At 43.2% G+C, this 26710-nt stretch overlaps 1 protein-coding gene across 1 annotated transcript; it reads right to left on the bottom strand.

Moving 5' to 3' along the window:
- Nucleotides 1-1808: 1808 nt before the first annotated feature.
- LOC139418706 (RAC-beta serine/threonine-protein kinase-like) lies at nt 1809-24308 on the bottom strand. Its single transcript, XM_071168358.1, has 14 exons — nt 23572-24308; nt 22202-22366; nt 21876-22004; nt 21519-21630; nt 21158-21305; nt 13493-13624; nt 12785-12850; nt 12586-12654; nt 11277-11399; nt 10777-10905; nt 6644-6858; nt 6348-6435; nt 4477-4579; nt 1809-3599 (listed from the first exon to the last, which is right to left on the bottom strand). Exons 2-14 carry the CDS (start codon nt 22245-22247, stop codon nt 3520-3522), a joined length of 1440 nt encoding a protein of 479 aa, XP_071024459.1. The 5' UTR covers nt 22248-22366; nt 23572-24308; the 3' UTR covers nt 1809-3519.
- Nucleotides 24309-26710: the final 2402 nt, after the last annotated feature.

Here is a 26710-nt window from a genome sequence, read left to right as displayed (position 1 = left end):
GTTCAGTGAGCTGTTCACTCATTTGTGTCTGGAAGTAGCTAGCAAGTTAGCTTGGGTGCTTGACTGCTGTTGTTAGTACAGAACCCTTGGATCAACCCTTAAAGAGATGTGTGGGGCTAATGCTTAAGAGGGTGTGAACGATGCTGAATGGGTGTAGACAAAGAAGGGCTCTCCAGTAGTAGTACCAAAACATTTTTCTCAAAAGTGAGTTTACAAGTTTATCAACTTTCAAAGCAAAATTACTTTCCCATTGTTCCTCAACTGTAGTGTATGATATACCTTTTTCTAGCTCTGAGTCTCTACTTTTATCCAAAGTAAAAAACACAAATTTCAAATTTTGATACATAATACCAATTTCAGCTGGTCGGTCACAGATACGGCCTACAGTAGCCTATATGTGGTGTTCAATGCAGGGCTACATTACATGAGACTATTAAACATGTTTTGCCATTATGAAGCGCTTGACATTAATAATATGTTTTATTTGATCTAACTCTATGGGCCAAATAGGTGACTGTCAATTGCATTGTATTTTGTTGTATGACGCAAGAAACCACCATAGAAAATAAAATGAATGATTAACACCATACAGAGAATTAGACAATGTAAGCTACCCTCTGCCTATTTGTTAATTTGAATATTCAAGCCTGTCTCAAAATACAACAGTGCTCCTTTACTTAAGACATAAGGTTTTGTAGCCTGCATGTAGCCTGCATGTAGCCTGCATGTTTTGTCCTCTTGTGGGAAGCAGTAAATCTCCATTGCCGACATATACGTATCTATAACTGGGTAATAACTCACTATCAAAGAATATCCACAAATGTGCACACGCGTGGCTCTGATCTGAAAAGAGCGTTCACTTGCAGATGATTGAAAGACCTGCTTGTGGGCTACCCGCCAACAGAATTCCACTCCACACTGGCTCTGCCTACAACAAAATCAGACTCAATCTTGCAAAGTTAGATTTGTTTTGTTGTATTGACAATGGGGCTGACATGTTGATTAGATCACAGAAAAAACATTGATCTATGTATTGCAAACGCATGTGGCCAACTCAGTGAAGTTCAATGTCTTGTGTCTGTGCAGCCTGGCATTTCTTCTGCGTGGCAGTCCTGGAAGAGGTGCACAGCCCCGCACACACACACACGCAGTTTAGAGGGAACATTGTTTAGACTATGTGCAATCATCATAGTTCCTACATGATAGTGTGCTTGCTTTTTTATATAAGAAAGTTGCATATCCAACTGATAGTGTCCTTTCTGTCATTCTGTGAACCCTGTTCATTGCTCTTCACAGCTATATTTGTGATTCTTGGTCTGTGTTATTTAATCTGTCTGTGTGTTTGTAGGAAGTTGTGTGAGTGGGCCCATTTGTGTGTAGAAGAAATTATGTTGACAGTAGTGATAGATTTTGTTTTAATTTTGCGTAGACTAAATAACTTAAACAGGATCCTTTACCCGTTGTAACAATTTACACAATTGACCATCGAGAAGGCAGGCCTAGAGCAGGTTCGCAAAAATCGCTCCTGGGGCCACGTTTTGTTTTTTGCAGTAGCTCTACACAGCTGATTCAAATAATCAGAAGTGGGTTGGCGACCATGGGGAATGCACGGTCTGGACGTGTGAGGGGCTGAGCAGTCTGTGCCATGAAGTGATCCTCGCTATCTGAGCCTTGTTACAGTTCCCGCCAAGTGAGTATGTTACGTGTGTGTGGGAGGAGGGGTTATACAATACACATGCAAGCCTGAACAGACAGGTGTGACATGCATACAGGTGTCTCACACACACGGTATAAAACAAAAAAATACATACAATGAGATCCTTTAATTGAAATAAGTCAGGGGAAACAGACTTTCATTTAGACATTTATGAATGGTTTTCTTAAACGAGAGTAGTAATTTCTTCAAAGGGGTCAGGGAAACAGCACGGTGGAATAGAGAAAAGTTCCTCTCAGAAATGATTTCAAAATGGCACACAATGGACACAAGGCTCACATGACTAACAGAACATTTGAGAACAACCTGAATCTCCTCGTCTCGACCAGCAACCGTCAGCAGTGAGACCAGGCAACGAGGAGCAGGCGTGATTACATTCAACACACACCTGGTGTTGTGACCAGAACGGCAACCCTTCACTGATCCACTCATCAATACCTGTGTGGCCATTTCTGATAGTACAGCAGATGTTTATGACAATTGAAAAAAAAAAATACTTGCACGAAGCAACAAGATAACAATAAAACATACAAATCTTATAATTAGAGTAAAAGGAGGTCTGCTTAAGTATATAAGGCTGCGTTTACACAGGTAGAACAATTCTGATCTTTTCACTAATTGGTCTTTTGACCAATTAGATCAGCTCTGAAAAAGATCTGTGATTGGTCATAAGATATCAATTGGGCTGCCTGTGTAACCGCAGCCCCACTGCTCGTCGACCCTTGTAAATCATATGGCTGGTGTGTCTCAGAGCAGAGGTGTTGAGACCAGTCCTTAATTAAAAACAGGGTTTTACAAAATGTACATATACACCTTGTACAGTGATTCCCTGTATATGTACAGTGATTCCCTAAATCCCATTCCTTTTCTCTGTAGCACTTGCTGTTCTATTCACAATGAGCAGTCAGAAACAAGAACATAATACTAGTTCATTTCATTTGATTACAGTTAAAATGGTAGTACTCTGTCCTGCATCTTCTCATATTCCAGAGTAGGTTCTTGAGTGTCGGAAACATCCGTGTAGTGTGACGTGGCAAATTAATCTACTTATACTCACCAGGCAATTTACGTCAATCAGCTAGCTCACACAAACACGACCGCACTCTGACACACACACACGAAATGCAGACATTCAATTTTGTATCGCTTTTTCTCCAAGCATAGTCAAACACATTGAGGGAGAAACATCTTAATTGTTACCACCACCACAAATGTACACCCCCCCCCCAGTAGAACCACTTCAACACTATTGGTAACAGCTAGTTCCAGAAAAAGACCACTTGAATAAATCTGAAATATGACTCCTTATCAACTGTAACAATCGGTTGGGGGGTGTAATATTTTTTTTCTCATTTTTGAAAATAATCACTTGTGACTTTTTTTTCTCTTCTACCCAGCTGTGTGAGTTACTGGGTTAGTGTGAGAGGGGCAAGGGGAGAAAGAGCGAGAGAAGAAAGAAATGAGAAATCAGTGCCTCAAATCTGAGGAGCAGTAGTGTCCTATAGCGCCACCTATAGGTTCTAGTCCTCCCTGTGCATGGCTGATGTGCTACTGCTGCTGCTGACGACATGAGGTACTGAAGTCCTGTGCAGTTCACAGGCTGCATTTGTGCATGACCATAGTGTAGGCGAAGTTTGAGAAGACAAGATGGCTGCAAGCCTAGGCACTTAGATCCCCGCTGTAACCAGAGATCCATCAGCCTGTGGTGTCTCAAGACTGCAGTCTTTTTTTTTTTTACAAGTGTGGACGCGAGTGTGTGAGCTGATGCGGTATGGGTCTCTCCAGTGTGTGTATGGTGGAGACTGTCACTCTCGTATGCTGGCGGAGTAAGAGAACTGGGGGAAGTGCGCTGGCTGGTTGGGGTCCTCACAGTCCAGATTGTCATCTGGAAAACAGAGAAAACAGTGTCAGCGCCGTAACGTCGTCCCTGCTGGTGGCATAAAGTGGCACAAATCAGGTTTCCATCCAACCTTTTTATGCGAGTAAAGTATGTCGGATAAATAAAATGTCACGACAGACGTGATGAAACAGCAACAAAAAAAAACGTCACCAAAACTAAATACGCTAAACAATATTGATAGGGGGGGAAAAAATATCTATAGTTACATATCGGGATACTTTTTTTGACGATATATTGTAAAGACAATATAGCTAGTTGGCTGTACCTGCACCAAAAAGCATGTTTCATTCATAGCGTGTTCTCAATCTTTTTAAATAGAAAGACATTTTGTTTTCAGCACTTATTTACCTGACTGAAAAAAAAAAAAAAAAAAAAAAAAAAAAAAACTTGTTTTCGCATGTGCAATGTTTTTTTATTAGAGCAATATGTTTGGAACATCGAATCGCAATGCGTATAGAATCATGAGAATCACAATACATATCGGCACCTAAGTATCGTGATGTCCCTGGCAATTTCCTGCATCTTTTTGTGTCAGCAAAATTAATAATGCAAGAAATGGCAGTGGAAATGCCTTTATGCTCAAATATCCATATCAAAACAAACTTGGGAGTCAATGATTTGGTGTGTGGTCCACCCAGTACGACTCAGGAAAGCATGCCCTATTTTAGGCTATAGATAAAATAAGTTCTGAACTTCACAGGGTGGTGATAGTGCACAGTGATGAGCTTGATGCTCCTTTTGTTTTTATGTACATTTTAGAATACTTGCGTAAACATCTATCGCCAATTGGATGAAAATCTAGTTACACACTAATAAAAACACTTGCAAACTCACATGCACACATAAACACACACAAACTCACACTTGTCTGGAGGTGTGACTGTGATGGTCTGTGCCGTGAACTCATCGTCAAAGTAGCGGGTGTCGGTCTCCGACGTCACCTGAGGCTTGAAGGGCGGAGTCAGCTGAGGTAGAGAGCAGAGATTGGTTAAATGGTCCAGAAGTAGACATCACAGCAATCACAGTACCAACCTTTCCTCTGCCATCTCAGATGACTTGTAAAACATATTGATATTGGCTGAGTTCGAGAGCATCAAATGTGTGATGCGTTGTTGGTAAATTCTGATTGACTGCCATCTACAAATAATAACGATCTATGATGCAACCAACTCTGTGGCCTTATGGTTAAAGTGTCCGCCTGGAGATTGATAGGTTGAGTCATACCAAAGACTCTGAAAATGGGACCTCATGCCTCTCTGCTTGGCACTAGTTTCAAGTTTTAATGTCACATTCACAAGACATCTGTGGCATTGAGACAAAACTGCCCATTTTAGAGTGGCCTTTTATTGTCCCAGCACAAGGTGCACCTGTGTAATTATCACGTTTTACCAGCTTATTGATATGCCACACCTGTCAAGTGGATGGATTATCTTGGCAAAGGAAAAATGCTCACTAACAGTCAAAAAAAGGGTGCAACATTTTAGAGAGATATTTTATTTCAGCTCATAAAACATGGAACCAACACTTTACATGTTGAGTTCATATTTTTGTTCAGTATAGGTGGGTGAGGGCAGTGTGACATGCAATTGAGATTGCGTTGTCTGTTATGGCAGTATGCAAATTAGATTGGGTCTAGGGCGTCTGGGATGATGGAGTTGATGTGTGCCATAACCAGCCTTTCAAAGCACTTCATGATTACAGATGTGAGTGCTACAGGGTGGTAGTCATTGTGGCATGAAGCCTTAGAGTTCTTGGGAACAGGAATGACGGTCATCTTAAAACATGTGGATTACAGACTCCGACAAAGAGAATATGCCTGCAATCTGATCTGATCTCTGAGAACATGCCCTGGAATACCGTCAGGCCCCGCAAGTGTTTACCTGATTAAAGACCCTACTCACATCGGCCTCAGAGAGAGAGAGATCACCCAGTGGTGGCCTTCACGTACGGTATGGTGGTGTTATTGTCGAAGTGTGCATAAAATGGGTTGAGTTCATCTGGTAGAGAGGCATAGTTGGGCAGATCACGGCTGGGTCTTCCTTTGTAATCCGTAATGGACTGTAGCCCCTCCCACAGGCGACAGGGTCGGAGCCTGTGTATTATAGTTCCACTTTATTCTTACATGGTCCCGTTGCTCGTTTGATGACTCTGCGGAGGTCGTAGCAGGAGTTCTTGTACTTATTCCTGTCCTCAGCAGTTGTCTGTGATGGCCCTGTGTGCAGTAGCCCTGTCCTTTAGTTCAGCGCCAACCTCTGTGTTATCCAGGGCTTTTGATTGGGGGAAGCAGCGAACCTTCACTGTTGGGACAACTATTGCCGATGCATTTCCTTATGAAGCTGGCGACGGAGGTGGTTAGCTTGTTGATGGTATCGTCAGTCTCTCTGAACATATTCCAATCATCAAGGAAAAGGACTCAGGATCCTCTGCTTAGCACTCAGCATTAAGGAAAATAATTTGCTTTAGGCCCTGAAAAATACTAGCACCCTGTCCAGGGGGTGCACGAGGGGTACTTTTACATCAAGCTGCCTCACGCTACAGAAACAAGTGATCGTCTCCTGCCCTATGGGGCGTTCTAGCTCAGACAAGGCTAATTCATTTACTTATTGATGATGCAAGGTCATTTGGGAATCAGTCATTCAGCAGTTGATGTCAAACAAGTGCAAACAAAATGACCTGGAATGCCACCATTTGACTGATTCAGTACCACTAATCTATCAGCCTATATTCACTCACCTTCCTATCTACCACATCCTGCCAGTTGATGGAGGTGAAGAACTTGTGGGACATCACATCTTTGGCATCATCTGGTCCTCCCCCTAACCTGTCAATAAACAACAGAATATCAGAGAACCCAGCTCGATTCGCACCAGTATTTTCTACTACATTAGGGGCTGTGTGGGCAGGCCTGCAATCAATGAGCACACACACCTTTCTTGAGCAGACACCCAGCCTAACACAAATGGTGTCCTCCCTGAGCAGGCCAGTCAAACAGTCACACATAACCATATCCCAACCCCACCACAACGTACCTCTGCTTGGGGTCCTTTTTGAGCAGGCCTGCGAGCAGCGCCTTGCCCTCGGGGGCCAGGTTCCGGGGGAAGCGGATCTCCTCCATGAGGATGAGCTCAAACAGCCGCTCATGGTCCTGGTTGTAGAAGGGCAGCCGACCGCACATCATCTCGTACATGACCACGCCCAAGCCCCACCAATCCACAGCGCGACCGTAGTCATTGTCCTCCAGCACCTTGACGTGCAGGGAGGTAGGGGGAAAAAAACGGTCTTAGTCACTTTATGGGGGCCTTCAAATATAACTGTTCCATAGGCGATTGATGACATTAGCATTGAGTGGGATACCTCCAATCTAAATACTCACTGCGTTAAGATTAACTTTTTTTTAAACAATGGAGAATCAGTAGATAAGAGAACCAATCTTAAGCAGGATATCTGCAGGTTCCATGAAGTAGAATTTTAAACTTTAAGACCTTTTTAATGCCACTTGGAATACAATTTAATACCAATTTTGAGGTCTGCACAACACACAATTGCTAATATTCCTTTCCAGAAATGAGCCCATGTTAGCAAAAATAAGTTTAGGGCTGGCTCTAAAAAGGCTATAGACTACAGGGTTCATATTATCAGGCAGGTGTGTTATTTTAGCAATGAGCATTCTCCTGTAGGCTAAAGGATGGAAACTATACAAAAAAAAAGAAACGTCCTCTTGTCAACTGCGATTATTTTCAGGAAACTTAACATGTGTAAATATTTGTATGAACATAAGATTAAACGACTGAGACAAACTGAACAAGTTCCACAGACATGTGACTAACATAAATGGAATAATGTGTCCCTGAACAAACGGGGGGCCAAAATCAAAAGTAACAGTCAGTATCTGGTGTGGCCACCAACTGCATTAAGTACTGCAGTGCATTCCACTCCTCATGGACTGCACCAGATTGACTAGTTCTTGCTGTGAGATGTTACTCAACTCTTCCATCAAGGCACCTGCAAGTTCCCGGACATTTCTGGGGGGAATGGCCCTAGCACTCACCCTCCGATCCAACAGGTCCCAGACATGCTCAATGGGATGAGATCCGGGCTCTTCGCTGGCCATGGCAGAACACTTGACATTCCTGTCTTGCAAGAAATCACGCACAGAACGAGCAGTATGGCTGGTGGCATTGTCATGTTGGAGGGTCATGTCAGGATGAGCACCACATGAGGGAGGAGGACGTCTTCCCTGTAATGCACAGTGTTGAGATTGCCTGCAATGACAACAAGCTCAGTCCGATGATGCTATGCCAGACCATGATGGACACTCCACCACGATCCCGCTCCAGAGTACAGGCCTCAGTGTAAGGCTCATTCCTTCGACGATAAACGCAAATCCGATCATCACTCCTGGTGAGACAAAACCGCGACTCGTCGGTGAAGAGCACTTTTGCCAGTCCTGTCTGGTCCAGCGACGGTGGGTTTGTGACGTTGTTGCCGGTGATGTCTGGTGAGGATCTACCTTACAACAGCCCTCAGTCCAGCCTCTCAGCCTATTGTGGACAGTCTGAGCACTGATGGAGGGATTGTGTGTTCCTGGTGTAACTCGGGCAGTTGTTGATGCCATCCTGTACCTGCCCGCGGGTGTGATGTTCAGATGTACCGATCCTGTGCAGGTGTTGTTACACGTGGTCTGCCACTGCGAGGACGATCAGCTGTCTGTCCTGTCTCCCTGTAACGCTGTCTTAGGCGTCTCACAGTACAGACATTGCAATTTATTGCCCTGGCCACATCTGCAGTCCTCATGCCTCCTTGCAGCATGCCTGAGGCACGTTCACGCAGATGAGCAGGGACCCTGGGCATCTGTCTTTTGGTGTTTTTCAGAGTCGGTAGAAAGGCCTCTTTAGTGTCCTAAATTTTCATAACTGACCTTAATTGCCTTCCGCCTGTAAGCTGTTCGTGTCTTAACTACCGTTCCACAGGTGCATGTTCATTAATTGTTTATGGCTCATTGAACAAGCATGGGAAATAGTGTTTAAACCCTGTTCAATGAAGATCTATGAAGTTATTTGGATTTTTACAAAATTATCTTTAAAAGACAGGGTTCTGAAAAAGGGACGTTTCTTTTTTTGCTGAGTTTAGTAGCATAGTGGCTAGGCTATAGATGGATGAAGCATGAGTTTGTCCATGTGCATTTGTTTAGGATACCCCTACGAGATAATTCATTACAAACTAGCTAGATGACAAACAAAGTGTTCAGGAATGTAGCTTCGATACCAATACCAGCTTTGTATAATTATACTCAATACCATAACTGTGAAAAAATGCCTTAAGTCAAATATACAGCACTGTTACTGTATAAAACACGTGATCAAATTAGTGGACAGGATGTGGTCATCCTGTCTGGGTTGGCGCCCCCCCCCCACACCCCCCCTTGGGTTGTGCCGTGGCGGAGGTCTTTGTGGGCTATACTCAGCCTTGTCTCAGGATGGTAAGTTGGTGGTTGAAGATATCCCTCTAGTGGTGTGGGGGCTGTGCTTTGGCAAAGTGGGTGGGGATATATCCTTCCTGTTTGGCCCTGTCCGGGGGTGTCCTCGGAGTGGGCCACAGTGTCTCCTGACCCCTCCTGTCTCAGCCTCCAGTATTTATGCTGCAGTAGTTTATGTGTCGGGGGGCTAGGGTCAGTTTGTTATATCTGGAGTACTTCTCCTGTCCTATTCAGTGTCCTGTGTGAATCTAAGTGTGCGTTCTCTAATTCTCTCCTTCTCTCTTTCTCTCTCTCGGAGGACCTGAGCCCTAGGACCATGCCCCAGGACTACCTGACATGATGACTCCTTGCTGTCCCCAGTCCACCTGGCTGTGCTGCTGCTCCAGTTTCAACTGTTCTGCCTTATTATTATTCGACCATGCTGGTCATTTATGAACATTTGAACATCTTGGCCATGTTCTGTTATAATCTCCACCCGGCACAGCCAGAAGAGGACTGGCCATCCCACATATGCTCGCTCTAATTCTCTCTTTCTTTCTCTCTCTCGGAGGACCTGAGCCCTAGGACCATGCCCCAGGAATACCTGACATGATGACTCCTTGCTGTCCCCAGTCCACCTGACTGTGCTGCTGCTCCAGTTTCAACTATTCTGCCTTATTATTATTCGACCATGCTGGTCATTTATGAACATTTGAACATCTTGACCATGTTTTGTTATAATCTCCACCCGGCACAGCCAGAAGAGGACTGGCCACCCCACATAGCCTGGTTCCTCTCTAGGTTTCTTCCTAGGTTTTGGCCTTTCTAGGGAGTTTTTCCTAGCCACTGTGCTTCTACACCTGCATTGCTTGCTGTTTGGGGGTTTAGGCTGGGTTTCTGTACAGCACTTTGAGATATCAGCTGATGTACGAAGGGCTATATAAATAAATTTGATTTGATCAAATCTCCATCTGGAGAGCTAGGCCACTGGGTGTGCAGTCTTTTTATCCAGCACTGCTCAAACACAACTGAGTCAGCATAGCAAGGTCCTGTTGAGCAGTTGATTTAGAGTAGGGCTGGAACATAAGTCTACACGCCCAGTTAGGCTTGGGCGATATACTGTATAGGGGCGGCAGGTAGCCTAGAGGTTAGCGCATTGGGCCAGTAACCGAAAGGTTGCTAGATCAAATCCAAAGCTAACAAGGTAAAAAAAAAAAAACTGTCCTTCTGCCCCTGAAAAAGCCAGTTAACCCACTGTTCCTAGGCCGTCATTTTAAATAATAATTTGTTCTTAACTGACTTGCCAAGTTAAATAAATAGACAAATCAAGATCCCGGTTGCCTAAATTGTTTTGTACTCAAGACACCTTGAGTTTTTATTTACATTTTGTTTTAATCTAAAACTGATTAAATATTTTTCATCAATCTATTTCCATAATGAAAAAGCAAAAATTGGTTTAGAAATGTTAGCTAATTTATTAAAAATAAAAACTGAAAAATTACATATACATAAGTATTCAGACCCTTTACTCAGCACTTTGTTGAAGCAAGTTTTAGAAATATCTCAAGGATGATCAATGAAACCGGAAGCACCTGAGCTCAATTTTGAGTCTCATAGCAAAGGGTATGAATACTTATGTAAATTAGGTGTTATTTATTTTTAAGAATAACAATGTTGCACTAGCCATGCCCAGCACCGTGCCCTCACCTCCGGTGCAAGGTACTCTGGGGTGCCACAGAAGGTCTTCATGGTGGCGCCATCCGTGATACCTTCCTTACATAGCCCAAAGTCGGTGATTTTAACATGTCCGTCATTGTCCAGCATTAGATTCTCCAGCTGAGAAAAGACACCAGGATGGATGAGACATTAGAACAGAGTGCCTGGTGATGTCACTATCAAAGGTTACAGTTGAGTAAGTTAAATCAGTCTGCATCCTGAGAGAACACCGACTTATTTGATGATCTTGATGGCTAGCTAGCAAACGGAATCAGCCATTCAGGTCATCCCATTTTCAGGTGTCAATTGATTTTAAAAAGTTGTGCTTCACATGTCACACCAACAACTGTGAGAATGGTCAAATGGTACTTTTTGTAAACGTCTTGAGAATTTACACAAGGCATGATTATTATTACAATTTCAAAAAACAAAATCCTTTGATGTATGAAGGGAGCAAAGAGCAGGACAAAATCAACACAGATAGTGCTTACCTTCAGGTCCCTGTATACCACATCACGAGAGTGGAGGTACTCCAATGCAGATACAATCTCAGCGCCATAGAAACGGGCCCGGTCTTCCGTGAACACGCGATCCCGAGACAGGTGGAAGAAGAGCTGTAGGGAAAAATACAGCAAGAGAGTGTAAAAAGGTGAAATTATTCATTTGAGATGCTTTAATATAAAAAAATGTCCTTGATTGCTTGAACACGATTTCTGCAACAGCCACTAAACTGCAAGTGTTTGCCAAAACTAAACATTTCTCTTGCTAAATGCACTAACACCACCAAAACTTAAAATACCTTTCACACTATCTGTGTGAACGCATGTGGTTGAATTATCAGCATACATGGACACACATTCTGTTTTATTCCAGTGGCAGCAGGTCATTGGTAAAAATAGAAAGAGGGCCTAGAGAGCTTCCCTGCCATACACCAGATTTAACATGTTTGACATTATAGAAGATTCCATTAAAAGAAAACACACAGTTCTATTTGATAGATAGCTCTGAATCCACAATATGTTATAGGTTGGATATCAAATGCTGCACTGAAATGTAACAGTACAGCTCCCACAATCTCTTTATCAATTTATTTCTTTCAACCAATCATCAGTCATTTGTGTCAGTCCAGTACATGTGTGCCCTTCTCTAAGCTTGCTGATAGTCTTGTTAATTTGTTTACAGCGAGATCGCATTGCATTTGGTGAAACAATTTTTCTAAATGTTTGCTAAGAGCTGTCAGCAAGTTGATAGGTTTGCTATTATAACTAGTAAAGCCCGCTTTACCAGTCTTGGGTAGCGGAATGACTTCTGCTTCCCTCTAGGCCTGAGGGCAAGCACTTTCCACTATGCTCATATTAAAGACATGACAGATAGGAGTGGCTATAGAGTCAGTTACCATCCTCCCTAGATTAACATCTAAATTGTCAATGAGAAAAGGTATTTTATAAAACAAACTAACACCTTTGTTTGGTGACATGTGTTCTATCTGAATCCATCAGAATGGTATCATTCGTCATCAAATGGTAATTTCACCAGATCAGTGTTTCTTAATTCCTAGTTTTTTCTCTCTTGTAATGGAGATTTGTGTCAAATGTTCTGCAAAAAAAGTGTTTAGCATTTAGCATGAAAACAATGTGAAATGACAAACTTATGTAGAAAAAAAATATATATATATATTTTGGCCATATGGATACGTTTCAATCAGTGTTCAAACAATTGATAAAACTGTAATGACACATTCATGTTTGTTTGTGTGTGTGTGTGTGTGTGTGTGTGTGTGTGTGTCATTGGGACACCCACCTCTCCTCCGTTGGCGTATTCCATCACAAAACATAATCGGTCATGAGTCTGGAAAGCGTATTTCAGTGTCTGGAAGAGTGGAATGAGACAATTGATCAATTTCCCATCCCGCAAGCCCTCCTATAAATAAACAGCATGTGTGGGTGTTCTGTTTTGGACCAGCACACGTAATAGGTTGACAGTAACACAGAACACTCACTGTGAGGAAGGGATGACGGGTGTTCTGTAACACTCTGCTCTCTGTAACCGTGTGCGCAACCTCATCCTGGACACACATTTACACAAATCAGATCAGAGGGCCAGCCTTTCACAGCAACAATAAACACCAAAACACAGTACTTAGACCCTTAGCTTATAACTAATTATAAACTGGGTGGTTCGAGCCCTGAATAACACATCCTAGATCTGAATGAATGACATTCTTATTAAATACTTTTTTCTTTACATAGTTGAATGTGCCGACAACAAAATCACACAAAAATGATCAATGGAAATCAAATTTATCAACCTATGGAGGTCTGGATTTGGAGTCACACTCAAAGTACATCAAACCGTATACCATAACATTTATTTTTACTGCTCTAATTACATTGGTAACCAGTTTATGATAGCAATAAGGCACCTAGGGGGTTTGTGGTATATGGCCAATATACCACAGTTAAGGGCTGTGTCCTAGCACTCTACGTTGCGCATAAGAACAGCCCTTAGCTGTGGTATATTGGCCACATACCACACCCCCTCCGGCCTTATTGCTTAAATATAACACTCACCACCTAAAAATGCCATATACAGGACAATCGGACTAACTAGATTAGGCCTAATACCAAAGGATCGTAATTTCCCAATAAATTGATGGCCAGTAGTCTTCACCACTGTAAAGTGGTATAGGTTAGGCCTATTTCTTTACCTTAGCGATGATGACCTCCTTGCGCAGGATCTTCATGGCGTAGTGCATCCCCGTGGCTTTCTCCTTCACCAGGATAACCTTGCCAAATGTGCCTTTCCCCAGCAGCTTCAGATAGTCAAAGTCACTCATCGTCTGACAACACAGATACAGGGTTGAAAATTCAACCATCTTATGTAACCCAGCCCAGCCAAACACATTGATGATGAACTATGATACTTAACAACAGATCATTCACACCATAGACAAAATTGCCACATGGGATGGGGGGTATGTCCTTACCCAATATTCAGAACAGGTCGATTCATCCACCCCAATAATTTATTTAAAAACTACAATTGGTTGGGGGCCACATGGAGGTCGGGGGGCCCCAGCTAGCATATGAACAAACTATACTAAATTACACTACTCAAAAAAATAAAGGGAACACTAAAATAACACATCCTAGATCTGAATTAATGACATTCTTATTAAATACTTTTTTCTTTACATAGTTGAATGTGCTGACAACAAAATCACACAAAAATTACCAACGGAAATCAAATTTATCAACCCATGGAGGTCTGGATTTGGAGTCACACTCAAAATTAAAGTGGAAAACCACACTACAGGCTGATCCAACTTTGATGTAATGTCCTTAAAATAAGTCAAAATGAGGCTCAGTAGTGTGTGTGGTCTCCACGTGCCTGTATGACCTCCCTACAACGCCTGGGCATGCTCCTGATGAGGTGGCGGATGGTCTCCTGAGGGATCTCCTCCCAGACCTGGACTAAAGCATCCGAGACAGCGAGACATGATGTCCCAGATGTGCTCAATTGGATTCAGGTCTGGGGAACGGGCGGGCCAGTTCATAGCATCAATGCCTTCCTCTTGCAGGAACTACTGACACACTCCAGCCACATGAGGTCAAGCATTGTCTTGCATTAGGAGGAACCCAGGGCCAACCGCACCAGCATATGGTCTCACAAGGGGATCTCATCTCGGTACCTAATGGCAGTCAGGCTACCTCTGGCGAGCACATGGAGGGCTGTGCGGCCCCCCAAAGAAATGCCACCCTACCCCATGACTGACCCCCGCCAAACCGGTCGTGCTGGAGGACGTTGCAGGCAGCAGAACGTTCTCCACGGCGTCTCCAGACTGTCACGTCTGTCACATGTGCTCAGTGTGAACCTGCTTTCATCTGTGAAGAGCACAGGGCACCAGTGGCGAATTTGCCAATCTTGGTGTTCTCTGGCAAATGCCAAACGTCCTGCACGGTGTTGGGTTGTAAGCACAACCCCCACCGGTGGACGTCGGGCCCTCATGGAGTCTGTTTCTGACCGTTTGAGCAGACATGCACATTTGTGGACTGCTGGAGGTCATTTTGCAGGGCTCTGGCAGTGCTCCTCCTGCTCCTCCTTGCAAAGGCGGAGGTAGCGGTCCTGCTGTTGGGTTGTTGCCTTCTTGCCACAGCTCGCATTGATGTGCCATCCTGGATGAGCTGCACTACCTGAGCCACTTGTGTGGGTTGTACACTCCGTCTCATGCTACCACTAGAGTGAAAGCACCGCCAGCATTCAAAAGTGACCAAAACATCAGCCAGGAAGCATAGGAACTGAGAAGTGGTCTGTGGTCACCACCTGCAGAACCACTCCTTTATTGGGGGTGTCTTGCTAATTGCCTATAATTTCCACCTGTTGTCTATTCCATTTGCACAACAGCATGTGAAATTTATTGTCAATCAGTGTTGCTTCCTAAGTGGACAGTTTGATTTCACAGAAGTGTGATTGACTTGGAGTTACATTGTGTTGTTTAAGTGTTCCCTTTATTTTTTTGAGCAGTGTATATTCACAGGTCACCAAATAATTATTGTTTTGCAATGAAGGTCTACAGGAGCCTCAACAGCACTCTGTAGGGAAGAACCATGGTGTAGCCGGAGGACAGCTAGTTTCCATCCTCCCCGGGGTACATTTGCTTCAATCCTAAAACCTAGGCGGCTGTTAGTTTTTACTCTTGTCTATTTAGAACCTAACAGACAACAATAAAAAGTTCAAGTTTATAAACTATAACTATAAAACCAAGTTTATTCACCCAATGGGTCAGACAGCTGAAGAGACAAAGACATGTTCCCACCAGCACAATTGTATATATACACACACACACCACACTTTAGGTAAAGTCTCTTCCTCTTCGCTAAACATTACACCTTTATTGCTAGGCAGGAAAATAATGTTGGTAATAAACGGTTCCTTCTCCCTTAATGTGACCTGACCTCGGCACCCATTCCTCACTAATCCACAGCTCTCCATCCTTATCCGTGACCGCAACCATGTGTTGGCCTTTCCCTTACTCGGTAACATTCCAAGCCCCTGGCTCATATCCAAACTTAATTGACTCCAACATATACATTCATCCTACAGATAACCATTCACTTTTGGGGTAGAAACCAGACTGTGGGCCTTCTCCTTTCCATAGGATACCTGATGTCTAACAATAAGATGTTCAGACAGAACATAAACGTTCTGCATTCCCCTCTCTCCCTCCATACCATGAACAAGGATATTCATATTTCAAGTTTAGAAGTCTATAAGAGCTCTTGCAGCATGAACTGACATGTCCACTCAATCAAAAGATCAGAGGATGGATCCAGTACTAAAAGCAGAAACTACTGCTAGCTAGCCCTGCAGTTCATAAAATGTGGTGAGTAGTTGACACAAAGGAGAGATGTTTTTGTCACTGACTTAGCTAGCAAATGCAGCTAGCCATTTTAGCCTACTCAAACACCAGGATCAAACAGAAGCATGCTATGTTAGCTAGCTGACTATCCAACACTGGAACTCTTTCAAGTTAAGGTAAGCTTTTGGTTTTATGAATTTATTGCCACCGGGGCCTGCTGATGTAACTGCTAAACTGCTTGATGACGGTACTGCATGATTGTAGCAAGTTTACTAACGCTTTAGTTCTGGTAGCTATGTTGACTAACTATGACGTAAGCTAATATAATACGGATAATAAATGGCACCGAAGGAGATGGCTGCTGTTTTACGATCCCATAACCAATTGTGCTATTGTGTATGTTTTGTTTTTAGTTATTTGTAACTTATTTTGTACATAATGTTTCTGCCACCGTGTCTTATGACCGAAAATAGCTTCTTGATATCAGGGCAGCGATTACTCACCTCATACTGGAGGAATTCTTCAAAGAGTCGGACGGGAAGGATTTACCTCGGACGCTCGACAGGGCCCTCACCGTCATTCGAAGGAGGAAAAGACATATCGTGGACGACGGTCCGGGTGCCTTGTAAGGATTCGTCGCAGAGAGGGTAATCTACCTTAACCGTCGGTCCTATTAGCCAACGTACAATCAATCGATAATAAAATAGACAAACTACGAGCATGTATATCCTACCAACAGGACATTAAAAACTGTAATATCTTATGTTTCACAGAGTCGTGGCTGAACGACAACATGATTAACATACAGCTGGCAGGTTAAAACCTCTTACTTCTACCCCCTCCTTTTTCGAAAATTCTGTTAAAAATCGCGCAACTTTTCAGCGTCCTGCTACTCATGCCAGGAATATAGTATATGCATATGATTAGTATGTGTGGATAGAAAACACTGAAGTTTATAAAACTGGTTAAATCACGGCTGTGACTATAACAGATCGTGTGTTTAATTGAAAAACGCAAGAAAAACTGCTCTCTGAAAGCTAAAAATAATTTCCATAAGTCACTTCCACGAGTTGTTAAAAGAGAACAGAATTTAATATCGAACTGCCTGCAATTCATACAAATTCCGCACGATGGCGCCATTGTCCTAATTTTCAATTGAATTAATTGTTGGAAAATCCATCTATCTGACCTCCATTTTCCCAGTCTTCACCCGGATGCAGTTGATGAAGACATTAGAAGCCATTGTTTTGCAAGTGAAGACCTATTGAAAAGACATCGCCCTGTAATCATTTTGATAGATTATAAACGTTTACTAATACCTAAAGTTGGATTACAAAAGGATTTCGAAGTGTTTTGTGAAAGTTTATCGTCGACTTTTTTAATTTAAAAAAATTACGCAGCGTTTAAAAACGATGATTTTTTCTGAATGACACAGCTTCCATACAAAGCTATTTTGGGTATATATGGACCGATTTAAACGAAAAAAAGACCCAATAGTGATGTTTATGGGGCATATAGGAGTGCCAAGAAAGAAGCTCGTCAAAGGTAATGAATGTTTTATATTTTATTTCTGCGTTTTGGGTAGCGCCGGCTACCGCAAAATCTGTTGTTTACGTGTCGTGCTGGCATTTTGGGGGGGTGCATGCTATCAGATAATAGCTTCTGATGCTTTCGCCGAAAAGCATTTTAAAAATCTGACTTGCTGGCTAGGTTCACAACGAGTGTAGCTTTAATTCAATACCCTGCTTGTGAATTTTGATCAAAGATTGAGTTGTAACGAGTACATTTAGCATTTAGCGTAGCGCATTTGCATTTCCAGGGGCATACTTGAGACGTCTGCGTCTCAAGTATGGTCAAGAAGTTAAGCTTTTTTGGCAGGATAGTACAGCGTCTTCTGCAGCGGCCTATGTATATTTGTAAACAAAAGCTGGTGCACAAAATCTAAGGAAGTCTCAAGGTTTTGCTCGCCTGAGGTAGAGTATCTCATGATAAGCCGTAGACCACACAATTTACCAAGAGAGTTTACACCTATATTTTTGATACACTAAAGACCATTAGCAAACAGGAAAATGCACTAAGACCGCACTCAATGAGCTGTATACGGCCATTAGCAAACAGGAAAATGCTCATCCAGAGGCGGCGCTCCTAGTGGCCCGGGACTTTAATGCAGGGAAACTTCCGTTCTACCTAATCTCTACCAGCATGTTAAATGTGCAACCAGAAGAGAAAAAAAAAAACTCTAGACCACCTTTACTCCACACACACAGAGAGACGCGTACTAAGCTCTTCCTCGCCCTCCACTTGGCAAATCTGACCATAATTATATCCTCCCGATTCCGGTTTATAAGCAAAAACTAAAGCAGGGCGCACCAGTAACTTGGTCAATAAGAAAGCGGTCAGATGTAGCAGACGCTAAGCTACAGGACTGTTTTGCTAGCACAGACTGGGAAATGTTCTGAGATTCTTCCGATGGCATTGAGGAGCAAACCACATCAGTCACTGGCTTCATCAATAAGTGCTTCAATGACGTCGTCCCCACAGTGACCGTACGTACATACCCAGACCAGAAGCCATGGATTACAGGCAACATCCATACTGAGCTAAAGGGTAGAGCTGCCGCTTTCAAGGAGCGGGACTCTAACCTGGAAGCTTTTAAGAAATCACGCTATACCCTCCAACGAACCATCAAACACGCAAAGCATCAATACAGGACTAAGATTGAATTGTACTACACCGGCTCCGATGCTCGTTGGATGACGCAGGCCTTGTGAACTATTACAGACTACAAAGGGAAGCACAGCCGCGAGCCACCCAGTGACACAAACCGACCAGACGAGCTAAATTGCTTCTATGCTCGCTTCAAAGCAAGTAACACAAACATGCATGAGAGCACCAGCTTTTCGGATGACTTAATCATTCACAAGGCCACAGGGCCTGACGAATTACCAGGACGTGTTCTCCAAGCATGTATTCACTGACATTTTCAACCAGTCCCTGATTGAGTCTGTAATACCAACATGTTTCAAGCAGACCACCAAAGTCACTGTTCCCAAGAACACTAAGGTAACCTGACTAAATGACTACCGACCTGTAGCACTCACGTCTGTAGCCATGAAGTGCTTTGAAAGGCTGGTCAATGCTCACATCAACACCATCATCCCAGAAACTCTAGAACCTCAAGTTTGCATACCGCCCCAACAGATCCACAGATGATGCAATCTCTATTGCACTCAACACTGCCCTATACAACCTGGACAAAAGGAACACCTACAGTTGATCGGAAGTTTACATACACTTAGGTTGGAGTCATTAAAACTCATTTTTCAACCACTCCACAAATTTCTTGTTAACAAACTATAGTTTTGGCAAGTCGGTTAGGACATCTCTGTGCATGACAAGTAATTTTTCCAACAATTGTTTACAGAAAGATTATTTCACTGTATCACAATTCCAGTGGGTCAGAAGTTTACATACACTGTGCCAAAGACTGTGCCAAAGACTGTGCCTTTAAACAGCGTGGAAAATTCCAGAAAATTATGTCATGGCTTTAGAAGCTTCTGATAGGCTAATTGACATCATTTGAGTCAATTGGAGGTGTACCTGTGAATGTATTTCAAGGCCTACCTTCAAACTCAGTGCCTCTTTGCTTGACATCATGGGAAAATCTAAAGACATCAGCCAAGACCTCAGAAAAAAATTGTAGACCTCCACAAGTCTGGATCATCCTTGACGGTACCACGTTCATCTGCACAAACAATAGTACGCAAGTATAAACAATATGGGACCACGAAGCCGTCACACCGCTCAGGAAGGTGACGCGTTCTGTGTCCTAGAGATGAACATACTTTGGTGAGAAAAGTACAAATCAATCCCAGAACAGCAGCAAAGGACCTTGTAAATATGCTGGAGGAAACGGTATAAAAGTATCGATATCCACAGTAAAACAAGTCCTATATCGACATAACCTGAAAGGCCGCTCAGCAAGGAAGAAGCCACTGCTCCAAAACCGTCATAAAAAAGTCAGACTACGGTTTGCAACGATCGTACTATTTGCTGCAAGAGGGACTGGTGCACTTCACAAAATAGATGGCTTCATGAGGGAGGATAATTATGTGAATATATTGAAGCAACATCTCAAAATATCAGTCAGGAAGTTAAAGCTTGGTCGCAAATGGGCCATGACCCTAAGCATACTTCCAAAGTTGTGGCAAAATGGCTTAAGGACATCATAGTCAAGGTATTGGAGTGGCCATCACAAAGCCCTGACCTCAATCCCATAGAAAATGTGTGGGCATAACTGAAAAAGCTTGTGCGAGCAAGGAGGCTTACAAACCTGACTCAGTTACACCAGCTCTATCAGGAGGAATATTGTGGGAAGCTTGTGGAAGGCTACCCAAAAAATTTGACCAAAGTTAAAGAATTTAAAGGCAATGCTAACAAATACTAATTGTGTATGTAAACTTCTGACCCATTGGGAATGTCATGAAAGAAATAAAACACCATAGTGCCCTCCATAACACCATAGTGCCTTCAAAGCTCATCAATAAGCTAAGGACCCTGAGACTAAACACCTCCCTCTGCAACAGGATCCAGGATGTCCTGACAGGCCGCTAGATGCAGGCAAGAGTGTGCAAGGCGGTATTGAATGTGTTACTGTCTACCCTTGAAGACATATTTTCTCTCAACTTGTGCACATACGTTGTAAACTTTCAGTCATAAGCTAGGTTGTAGCAACCTCATGATATGTATATGGAACATTCTAGTATCATGTAGTAGCCTAAACCTATTGATGTTACATTGAGCTGGGTGAATGGAATATGCTGGGTGAATGTATTCATCCAATATGCTGTAATAGAAATAAGGCCATGCTCATAAAAAATTGATCATCCTCCCTCATCTTAAAAATGTCACTGACCGCCACTGGTAGGAACAAACCAGGATTTAGCACCCAACCATATTGGAAGAATAATCTGAGTGAACATGTTGTCTATCATGTCATAGAAACACACTCACCACTTTGGAGCGGGTCTTGGACATGGCCACCTCCATCTCCTCCATGCTGCTGTTGTCGCTGGGAGAGCCAAACAGGTCCATGGGCTCTTCCTCCTCTCGCACCTTCAACCCATTGGCCACCGCCTGGATGGCACGCATCCACTCCTCTCTGACACACACACACACCCAAATAATGTGCAATTACTACACCATTAGTGAGCTTGTAGAATTCCTTCGAATCACTTTTGCCGATGACTTACACAGAAACATATCCATCCCTCCCTCCACCTCTATGTAGAATGTTATCCCTCCTCCCCACTCTTATCTACCCCTTCCATTGGCCCATTCTTACACCTCATAGTTGCCCCTATCCCCTCCTTACCTCTCTGCATTGCTTTCTACATGGAAGGTCCTCTCGATGACCGTTGTCCACTGCAGGCAGCGGATAACGAATGTGTTAGGCTTGGGCCGCTCTGTCTTCATCAGCTGGCATTCTAGGACAAACGGGGGGATTACAGCATTACAAATGTTTTAATGCCGCAATCCCGTGTTTTTACCTCATTTAAATTTGTGAAGTGTGTGAAGACCCCCAAAGCAACATCTAGCCTTGAAAACACAAACATTTAATTTAAATGTTATGTACAGAGGTGGCACTAAACACCCAGCAAAATAACAAACACTGCCGGAGGCAAGAGCACAAGACATCAACAATAAAGTTTTCCCTTTGAAGGACCCTCACCTCCCACTGAGAAGTTGTTGAGCGGAGACAAGCTCTGGACGGACAGCTCAGGCTTCTCTTTGTAGCCGATGAAGGAGCCGTCACTCTTTAGGATGAAGTAGCGCGGCCTCCAAGTCTTAATGTACTCACCTGCACAGAGAGACAAGTGGGATTGAGTATACACCCCCTGAAAACTCTCATATAGCCTCGTCTGAGGTCAGCCACAATGTACATTCAGTAGCAACTACATACAGCCTGGAATGGTTGTTTCTCTGCCTGGCTTTGTCAGAAATTGTTTTGAAAGTGATTATATTAGCTGTGAATAATAATAAATTGTGTGTCCTCACCTCTCTTGTGGAGCCATCCTTCTCGGACTACGCTGACCTCATTCATAGTCAAGGGTGGGATGGTCGTGGAAGGGGGTAGGGGAGGGGAACGGGTGGGGTTAAGGGAGGGGGGCCTGAGTGACTTGGACTGTCAGGAGGGTGTCAGTGTTTACAATAACCCAGCACCTAGACAAACAAACCACAACATGAGAGGAATATTAATGACAGCTAGTCTATATGAGTTTGTAAGACATAGGCTAGCCTACACAGAGTATGAAGAGATGAGCAGAGATTAACAGCATTTTGCATCCAATATGATTTTCCAGACAATTATTACTGGCACCTAACCTTTCTGGATGAATGACAAAAAACGACAACTTTTATTAAGCATGGCTTATATTTGACGCTGGGGCAAGACTTTATTGGTGCTGCAAAAACAGATAGATCAAAGAAATGTGCCAGAGGGTACCAGTAAGCACACGAGCATGGCTGGGAGGGAGAAAGTGTTGCAATGGGTGTACAGAGAGCATTAGAGTTCGAATTGGTCAGTTAGCTTGGCTAGCAGACACCGTCAAATCAGCTGTTTAACATATAGCTAAAATAAACACTGTCCGACACTAATAAAGATGGCAAATTAGTTAGCTAGGCTACATCAAGTTTCAGGCTGACTTGAGACGCTGAGTCAAGACATGCTGGAAAAATCAGGCTGAAACTTGATGTAACTAACGTTAACGTGCTACAGCTAAACAGTTAACGTTAGCTAGCTAACTGTAGCGCAATGGCTCCAATCAAGAACTTCTCGGTTTTGTTGGCAATCAACGGATGGTTGATCTGTAGCTTGCTAAATTTAAATAGTAAATTGAAACGGCATGGCATAAACTGTCTAAATGTTGTATTGACACATATCTGTAAAGTTAGATAGGCTATTCCTGTTTTTGGTAAGCAGCACACACGGCACTAGCTATGAACTCTCATCATAGCAGGTAGCTAGCGTTAGCTGACAAGACCAGCTTCAAATATGTTTGGACGAGGACTGACAACACCACCTGTCACTTTCCCACCCGCAACCGAAACTAAAACGTAAGGTACAAATGGACCTTCTTGGCAACAACTTGGCGATTTAGCGACTCTTGAGCCAATATTGAAGAAATAAACATCAGAAAACTCCAAGTTAACTGTTAATGTAACATTTTACGTTAGCTAGCTAAACTAGCTAACAGTTATGGTAGCTAACTTCCATTAATACTCCCCACCATGGGCTGGTATTAGGGTTCATCGGTGTCTACATTTTCCCCCTGTCAACCCTGCAACGTTACAAACAAGGCTATCTCAGCTAACGTAGCGTTGCCCTTTTTTTCTCTGCAGTGTAGCTTGCTAACGCGTAACGTTACCTGAGTTTCGACCGTTTTCTGCAGTGGCGTGTTTGAGTCAGGGTGCACTAATCTTCTAGTATGTACGCAGCAGAACAGTAGCAAGCTATTTGCTCTTTGAATTAAAATGACCAAAACTGTAAAAAGTATAAATGCGTATTTCTAAGCTGTTTTCTCTCCACGTTGTTCTTGTTTAGGTCCGTTTATTTTACAGGCTCAATCCAATAATTTACAGGACATCCGAGAAGGAATACCCCCCCCCCCCCAAAAAAAAAGTGTACAAACGGAAATGACGCAGACGGGGTACGTATTTACGGGCGTCTGCCTGAGCAAGAAGGCATACCAAACATTGTTTAACCAACCCAAGATATACCAGAGCCTGTCATTTCCTATGGGAAGAAATGAATCTGAACAAGCAAGGAGGTAAAAACAAGCAAGGAGGTGGTCAGAGCAAAGCACGAGATAGCGAGGTCCTATTGGCGCGTACTAGCATTATTTGCATATTTCCACCTACTCTGTGAAGTGCACTTGTGCAATAACTATATTCGCCCTTGCACTCCTTCTAAACAACGGCATTTTTGGAAAAAGTTGCAAAGGATAAAGTTCACATAGTTTAGTACACTCTGTTTGTTACAGATTTTAGTTTCGGAAACAGAAAACTCTATTGAGATCTCATATTTAAATCGAGGAGAAAATGTGCAGAAAGTCAGTCAAAATTAATCCCGCACCGTCTTCTCCCACTGCAAGCTTCCTCTCTTCACCAAATTTGGTAGTGAGTGGAAACGCCAAACGGATGCTTCACATTTATATATCCGGCGAAATATCTGGCCATTGTTATAGCCGTGGACATATTCTTCTTTAAATTTGTATTGGCGGATCACAACCAACTGAAATCATCTATTTCTCTTCTCTTGCCCTGTGTTTCCGCCTACTGTTCTGGAGTGTGAATTCTTTACACTTTGTGACACAAAAAGGGAAGTGACAAAAGGTAGGGGAAAAGGAAGAAAAATTGCCATACCAACAGACCCTAAAACCATTAACACCTCACCACTATTCCACTACTTGTCCCTATCTGATTCTACACTAGGCTGGCACCCCTGGGAGGACGGGACACTATTGTTCAACACATCTTGTAACTATTCTGCAGTAAAATCTCGTACACACAAGTACTTCTCTGCAGCTGCCACCAAAACATCTATTTACTGTGATTTATGTTCAATTTCTGAGGCACAGTTGATAACCATGGCGACCTTACTGAAGCACATGTTATTGCTATCACTCTATTGGCCTCTGCCTATTCACAGGGAGCCTCTTAGGATCCCTCGCCCTGAACCCATCTTCCTCTACTACTCTCTTCACTGCCTCATCATATGATACCTTTTGAACTACTCTGATCCTGGCAACCTCAACCTGCCTTTCTCTCACCGGACACTTCTGATCTCCAGCACCATGGGTATCCCTACAATGACTGGATCGAATTGCAAAAATCACTGAAGCTGGAGTCTTATATCTCCCTCTCTAACTTTAAGCATCAGCTGTCAGAACAGCTTACCGATCACTGTACCTGTACACAGCCAATCTGTAAATAGCACACCCAACTACCTCATCCCCATATTATTACTTACCCTCTTGCTCTTTTGCACCCCAGTACCTCTACTTGCACATCATCATCTGCCCATCTACCACTCCAGTGTTAATGCTAAATTGAAATGATTTCACCTCTATGGCCTATTTATTGCCTTAACTCAATCTACTCTTCTACATTTGCAAACACTGTACATGGATTTTTCTAATGTGTTATAAAATCACATTTTTATTGGTTACATACACATGGTTAGCAGATGTTGTGCGTGTAGCAAAATGCTTGTGCTTCTAGTTCCGACTGTGCAGTAATATCTAACAAGTCATCTAACAATTTCGCAACAACTACCTTATACACACAAGTGTAAAGGAATTAATAAGAATATGTACATATGGATGAGCGATGGCCGTGCGGTATAGGCAAGATGCAGTAGACTCCTTGCTGTCCCCAGTCCACCTGGCCGTGCTGCTGCTCCAGTTTGAACTGTTCTGCCTGCAGCTATGGAACCCTGACCTGTTCACCGGATGTGCTACCTGTCCCAGACCTGCTGTTTTCAACTCTCTAGAGACAGCAGGACCGGTAGAGATACTCTGAATGATCGGCTATGAAAAGCCAACTGACATTTATTCCTGAGGTGCTGACCTGTTGCACCATCTACAACCACTGTGATTATTATTATTTGACCCTGCTGGTCATCTATGAACATTTGAACATCTTGGCCATGTTCTGTTATCATCTCCACCCGGCACAGCCAGAAGAGGACTGGCCACCCCTCAGAGCCGGGTTCCTCTCTAGGTTTCTTCCTAGGTGCTTTCTAGGGAGATTTTCCTACCCACTGTGCTTCTACAGCTGCATTGCTTGTGTTTGGGGTTTTAGGCTGGGTTTCTGTCCAGCACTTTGAAATATCAGCTGATGTAAGAAGGGCTTTATCAATACATTTTATTGGATTTAGATGGTATAGAGTATGAGATTAGTAATGTAGGGTATGTAACATTATATAAAGTGGCATTGTTTAAAGTGACTAGTGATACATCCAATTTTTAATTATTAAAGTGGCTAGAGATTTGAGTCAGTATGTTGGCAGCAGCCACACAATGTTAATGATGGCTGTTTAACAGTCTGGCCTTGAGATGGAAGCTGTTTTTCAGTCTCTCGGTCCCAGCTTTGATGCACCTGTACTGACCTCGCCTTCTGGATGATAGCAGGGTGAACATGCAGTGGCTCTGGTGGTTGTTTTCCTTGATTATCTTTTTGGCCTTCCTGTGACATCGGGTGGTGTAGGTGTCCTGGAGGGCAAGAAATTTGCCCCCAGTGATGCGTTGTGCAGACCTCACTACCCTCTGGAGAGCCTTAGGGTTGTGTGCAGAGCTGTTTCCGTACTAGGCGGTGATACGACAGGATGCTCTCGATTGTGCATCTGTAAAAGTTTGTGAGTGTTTTCGGTGACAAGCCAAATTTCTTCAGCCTCCTGAGGTTGAAGAGACGCTGTTGCGCCTTCTTCATCACGATGTCTGTGTGGGTGGACCATTTCAGTTTGTCAGTGACGTGTTCGCAGAGGAACTTAAAACTTTCCACCTT

The sequence above is a fragment of the Oncorhynchus clarkii genome, chromosome 10 (genome assembly GCF_045791955.1).
Source record: "Oncorhynchus clarkii lewisi isolate Uvic-CL-2024 chromosome 10, UVic_Ocla_1.0, whole genome shotgun sequence".
Lineage (NCBI taxonomy): Eukaryota > Metazoa > Chordata > Actinopteri > Salmoniformes > Salmonidae > Oncorhynchus > Oncorhynchus clarkii.
The sequence above is the reverse complement of the archived record's forward strand: the minus strand, read 5'-3'. Positions and strand labels throughout refer to the sequence as shown.

Excerpts from the sequence above, each read along its gene's own strand:
- LOC139418706 (XM_071168358.1), bottom strand. The coding sequence starts at position 22,247 with ATGAATGAGGTCAGCGTAGTCCGAGAAGGATGGCTCCACAAGAGAG. Across the intron at positions 12,655-12,784 it reads CCCGTCATCCCTTCCTCACA|ACACTGAAATACGCTTTCCA; the intron begins GTGAGTGTTCTG and ends CCACTCTTCCAG. Across the intron at positions 6,436-6,643 it reads AAAAAGGACCCCAAGCAGAG|GTTAGGGGGAGGACCAGATG; the intron begins GTACGTTGTGGT and ends GTTTATTGACAG.